Below are 6,000 nucleotides of genomic sequence, written 5' to 3' on the forward strand. Positions count from 1 at the left end.
CAAATCGACCAACAAGATGCAGCGATTGAAGTTAGCCACAAACTTTTACAAGAACCAATAATCTTCGCCTTGAAACATAGCATATAAAATTCCTCAAAGTTGCTAACCGCTAACCAGTCGATGTCCCACCAGTTGAATATTCTCTTCCAGAATCCTGCAATAAAATTACAATTAAAAAATACATGATCCGCCCTCTCCAACTCCCTATTGCACCACGGGCACACGTTCAAGCTGTCATGAATCTTCACCCCCCTTTTAATTAGAAAATCTTTCATAGAAACTCTATCAATGGCCAATAACCAAAGAAAATTCCGCACCCGTGGAGGAACTTTTAGCTTCCATATTTTATCGAAGACAAAGACTAGCCCCTCCCCCTCACCCTCACTCAGAATATTAAAGTAAAAATATTTTGAACTTTAGGCTCTTACCTTAATTTCCTATTAATCCAATAGAAATTCTATACACTTTAACATCAACATGAAATTCAAGTTATTTTTATTTTAATATTAAAATCAATGGATTCTGTCGAGCTAACACTCGCTTGACATATTAAATATATTTTAATTGCTACTTATATTGTCTTTGATCTATTTTAGTAGTGTCCATAAAACTAGAGGTGAGTAAAACTTGATTCGATTCGAAAAACTTGATAAAAAAAATTAAATTTTGAATTAAATAGTTCGAGTTAATCGAGTTATTTGGATCAACTCGAATATGAATTACAAAATTTGTGTTATCCGAAAATCTGAATAAGAAAAGACAAAACTACGTCGTTTTGATATATGTTTACCCATTAAGAACCATTATATTGTTTACGTAGTTAAATAATCTTATACTTCGTCTACTACTTAAATAATCGGTTCATGTAAACGTAACATTGAGTATAAATAATAGGATTTGTTAACTCGACTAAACTTGATCCGAATTTTTTTTACTTGATTCGATTCGATTGGAAAAAATTTCAAATTGAATTCAGGATTCATAAACTTGACTAACTCGAATTTTTTTTACTCGATTGAATTCTCACACCTACATAAAACATTATAACACTTAGCACATTTTTTTTCCCACCATATAGCTTATTAATACAACATTTAAAACGTAAAACTACTAGGCAACTATTCCACATTTTCCTACGTAAAATTAAGTGTACCCTTTAATCTTATGTTATTAGTTAAAAGAGTAAACAATCCTACATTATTTAAGAACAAACTGCAAATGGATTATAAATTTATATAGACCCATATCTTACCTCACTTAAGAAAATTAAGAAAACGAGACTTGAGTCTATATAAAGACCTGCTTTGTAAGTTTTATTTTCATAAGAGGTGACATCAAAAATAATAATAAATGTATAAATAAATAATATTGGGGGCAAAAAAGGTTCTAGCTGAAAGTGTTTTTCTACAAATCCTTAGAAGCATTTTCGTTATTTCGTCTAAATCCGTAATTTTTTTGAAAAAAAATGATCTGATAATTTTTTTTAATTTCAATATTTTTAAGTAATTCAGTCGCTTCTTTCTTCGGACTTAAAGAAAACACTATAAGTAAACAAATAAATTTTGATCTAAGAAAAAGAAAAGGCCTTAAAAAGCTTTTTGCACGGCGAAATAATTCTTCTTCTTCTTCTATTTTCAAAAGCTCGGTTGCTAAGAAGATATACCAATCATCATTTACTCAAATTTATCGCTTCATCGTTAAAACGATGAATGAAAAATTAACAAGAAAAACATGAAATGGAAAAAAAAAGAAGGAAATTAAAGAGAAAAGTACCTTTAAAGAAAGCAGTTTAACGCCTGGTGATGAAAGAAGGCGTGTTGGTTTTGAGGGAGTGGAGTGGAGCGAAGGCGGGTTTTGAAATAGAGGAGTGGTGGATTTGAGGCGTTATGGTAAGATGCTACGTGTTAGGAAGCAAGACCAGAATCAGTGGGGATGGGGGTCTTTTCCCTTTTTTCTTATTCTGATGATTCTTGCTTTCATATCATCATCAACCCACCTGATCTCTCTTTTCTTCTTGGTATCTCCCAAACACCTGGTACAATCATAAGGACTTCATAGCGGAATGAAAGGTGTTGACGACGACTAAATGTAACACTCATCACTCGATCCAATCGTCGAGTTTGAGTTACGAGGTGATATAATCGTTCCTAGAGTAAATATAAACAATTAACCTTTAAATTAAATATAAATCATATAATCATAGTCAATTCAGTTTATAATCACCAAATACGACTTTTCACGGGTACATATGCTCTGGAATCAACCTGGAATTTAATAAAGACTAATTTGTAACATTTTCAAAATTCTCGATCAAGCATAAGTTAATTCATACACTATTTGTTACATACCAAGTCTTCTATACCATTTTTCGATTTGTGCGTGTCATCCTTGTGCAGGGACATGCTAATCTTTTCTATATCGTTCCAATTTTATTGGACGTTAAAAAATATTTAAGTTCAAGTTCAATTTAACTCGACCAGATTAAACTTTAATAACAATATTTTTTATTTAAATTTAGATACAAATATATATTAAAAGGAATTTTTTACACATTTTTTAGTTATATAATAGTAAATCGAACCATTTGCTTCAGGCCAGCGTGAAGTTGAAAATATCAAACTCAAGCTTGGCTCAAAAATAGGCCAGGTTGGATCAGTCTAATCAAGAGGTTCGGTTCATCTTGAGTCAAGTTTGAGTTTATATTTTTTAATTTTAGATCAACTCGGTTCAATAAATGATGAAACGAACCTTTGGGCGATCCAAAACAGGTTGGACTCGGATTTAGAGATTATTATTTTGAACCAACACCTCTAGATACAACCAAATACATTTAGGTTTGATGCTGATTATAGTCCATGTACTTTTTGTGCATCTAAAGTTTAGTCTTTCTACTCTTTTAATTGCTACTTATTGTCTTTGATCTATTTTAGTAGCGTCCATAAAACATTATAGCACTTACACATTTTTTTTCTACCATATAGTTTATTAATACTACACTTAATACATAAAACTACTAGGCAACTATTCCACATTTTCCTACCATTAATTATTAACTTCCCTAGTTAACACTAGTCTAATAAGTACGTTTTACGTTGATTTCGCCGGCCAGCTATCAGGCAGTTGGTCGGTCTTTAGAACTTGTTACGATACCAAAAAACACCTTTGCTACCACCACCACCACCACCAACGTCAGGCTCAACGTAAAGGCACTCTTTTGCCTCCCTCCACATTGCCTTGTAAATCGGTGTCCCGTCGAAAGGATAATACTTGCCGAGTATTGGTTTGATTGCTTTAGTGGCCTCCATTGCATGATAATGTGGCATCGTTGAGAAGAGGTGATGAGCAACATGCGTATCGGTGATGTTATGGAACACTTTGTTCAACACCCCGTAATCTCGATCCATCGTCGACAATGCTCCTCGCAACCAATCCCATTCGGACGAGTCATAATGCGGCAATGCCGAGTGAGTATGTTGCAAGTAGGTGATCAACACAAGGAAGGCATTCACAATAAGTAGAGGCACCCCATAAGTGCATAAAAGCCAAGCCAGCCCTTTTGTTGCAGCAATCTTATAAAGTACATAAATTACCGCAAATATACCAGTATCGGAGATGTAAACTTGTAGCCTCTCGCGATCGGTGTAAATGGGGCCATAAGGGTTATAGTGGGAAGCTAATCGATCATAGTATCGACCCGAAACGTTGAAGGCTAAGTACATAGGCCAACCAAGAGTCAATGTGACTACAAGAGATAGAACTCGACCGGGTGGATTGTTTAAGTATTTCGCAAAGCATGATAATTTAGACTTGGGTTTGGGCACGAATACTTCGTCACGCTCCATGGAACCGGTGTTCGAGTGGTGACGACGGTGACTGATTTTCCACGAGAAGTACGGGACTAAAAGGGCGGAATGAAGGATCAACCCGACGGTGTCGTCAACCCATTGGTAGTCACTGAAAGCGTGGTGACCGCACTCGTGTGCGATGACCCAAACACCAGTGAGGATGCAACCTTGGAGAACCCAATAGACAGGCCAAGCAATGTTGGAAAAGGGTTGTGGGAGAAAGTGAAAATATGATGTTGCAATGTAGTAAAAGAGAGAGGCTAAGCATAGGTCATGGACCACGTAGGAGAAGGATCGAAGGAGGGAGCGGCGAAAACAGTGGGGCGGAATGGCTTGCTTGATCTGACCGAGCGTAAACGGAGGCTTCTCGATCGGAACTCGATTGACCGAGCCTCGTTTTTCCTCCTTTTTACCGTCAACTAGCATCCTACCACCGGCACCCATTTTGCAGGCTGGACATGCAAGAAGCAAAACTAATTACAATAACTTTTTTTTTTTAAATTAAGCAACCATTTATTAGATATAACCATAAATTTGAAGCAATTTTCGTGTTGGAAAGTATTTTTTCTGAATTCTCTAAAGCAATTTTTAAAAGAAAATAGAGAGAGAAAAATGGAAGAAAAGGCCAAAATTATATTTAATTCTGTCTCAAGATTCAAGGTAGTTTTGAGAGAAACAAGCCACTCGAAAATACTGGCAAAAGGTGACTTCTTCGGTGCATGCAGGAACCTCATCATATATGAAATAAATAAAGGTTAAAATGTACTATAACTTCCTATATTTTTGAAAATTTAAAATTTAGTCTTTGTACTTTCCAAAATTTAATTTTAACTATTAATATTGTAATTTTAGTTAAATTTAGTGAAATGTAATTAAGAAAGTGTTAATAAACTTAAATCTAAAAAGTAGAGAAATCCTATACTCTTTGAAAATTTAAAATTAAGCCTTTCTATTTTTAGATATTGAAATCAAGTGCAAGTGTTAACTTTGTTTTTTTTTTAATTTGATGATGTAAAATTTTGAAATAAAAAATACTCAATTACTAATAATAATCTAAATTTAATAAAATAATTTTAATAATGTTAAAAATTTAACGTAGATTTTAAAAGATTAAATTCTAAAAACTAAAAGGATTAAATTTTAAATTTACGAAAAATATGAAGATTTATTGCATATTTTACCAAAAAAAAATCACAAGTTCTTGCTTTAAAAAATGTTCAAAAATATATGAATAAACGATGAAGCTCTCTGGTATCTGGGATTTATAAAACTCTCAAAAATTGAAACCATGGCTTCTTTCTTCAGGCTTAAAAGAACAGTATAAGTAAACAAATAAATTTTGATCTAAGAAAAAAAAAAGCCTTAAAAAGCTTTTTGCATGGCGAAATTCTTCTTCTTCTTCTTCTTCTTCTTCTTTCACTTGATATTAAAAAAAAAAAATGCTAGTATTTTCAAAAGGTCAGTTACTAAGAAGATATACCAAACATCATTCACTCAAATTTATCACTTCAATGCAAAATTAACAAGAAAAACATGAAATGGAAAAAAAATGAAGGAAATTAAAGAGAAATGTACCTTTAAAGAAAGCAGTTTAACGCCAGCTGATGAAACACGAGGCAAAGAAGGCGTGTTGGTTTTGGGCGAGTGGAATGGAGCGGAGGGGGAGTTTAATCCAAGTGGTTTTGAAATAAATAGAGGAGTGGTGGATTTCAGGCGTTATGGTTAGATGCTACGTGTTGGGAAGCAAGGCCAGAATCAGTGGGGATGGGAGTCTTTTCTTTAATCACCCTTTTCCCTTTTTTCTGATTCTGATGATTCTCGCTTTCATCATCATCAGTAACCCCACCTCACCTCTCACCTCTTTTTGATATCTTCCGAACACCTGTTGCAACCACAGACACTTCATAGTGGAATGAAAGGTATTTCTCGGGAATAAATGTAACACTTCTCGCTTAATTTAATCAATCGGATTCATATTATACAATGTTATTATTGTTGTTGGAGTAAATATAAATAATTAATATTTAAATTAAAAATAAATCATACCATCATAGTTAATTCAATTCATAATCACTAAATACAACCTTCCACGGATGTTATATCAATATTTTTATTTAAATTTAAATTCAAATATATAGTAAAAGTAATTTTATTC

The 6,000-nt window shown here is 33.5% G+C and overlaps 1 protein-coding gene and 1 non-coding gene across 2 annotated transcripts; both read right to left on the reverse strand.

Annotated features, from left to right (window-relative positions):
- Positions 1 to 2,350: 2,350 nt before the first annotated feature.
- Positions 2,351 to 2,454, reverse strand: LOC128287145 (U6 spliceosomal RNA). The gene has a single exon (XR_008277841.1). It is a non-coding gene; the product is annotated as a U6 spliceosomal RNA (small nuclear RNA).
- Positions 2,455 to 2,878: 424 nt separating this feature from the next.
- On the reverse strand, positions 2,879 to 5,685 carry LOC108450424 (delta(12)-acyl-lipid-desaturase). Its single transcript, XM_017748042.2, has 2 exons — positions 5,421 to 5,685; positions 2,879 to 4,297 (listed from the first exon to the last, which is right to left on the reverse strand). The coding sequence occupies exon 2, from the start codon at positions 4,287 to 4,289 to the stop codon at positions 3,132 to 3,134; it is 1,158 nt and encodes a 385-aa protein (XP_017603531.1). The 5' UTR covers positions 4,290 to 4,297; positions 5,421 to 5,685; the 3' UTR covers positions 2,879 to 3,131.
- Between the last annotated feature and the right edge of the window lie 315 nt (positions 5,686 to 6,000).

This window comes from Gossypium arboreum, chromosome 13 (genome assembly GCF_025698485.1).
Source record: "Gossypium arboreum isolate Shixiya-1 chromosome 13, ASM2569848v2, whole genome shotgun sequence".
NCBI lineage: Eukaryota > Viridiplantae > Streptophyta > Magnoliopsida > Malvales > Malvaceae > Gossypium > Gossypium arboreum.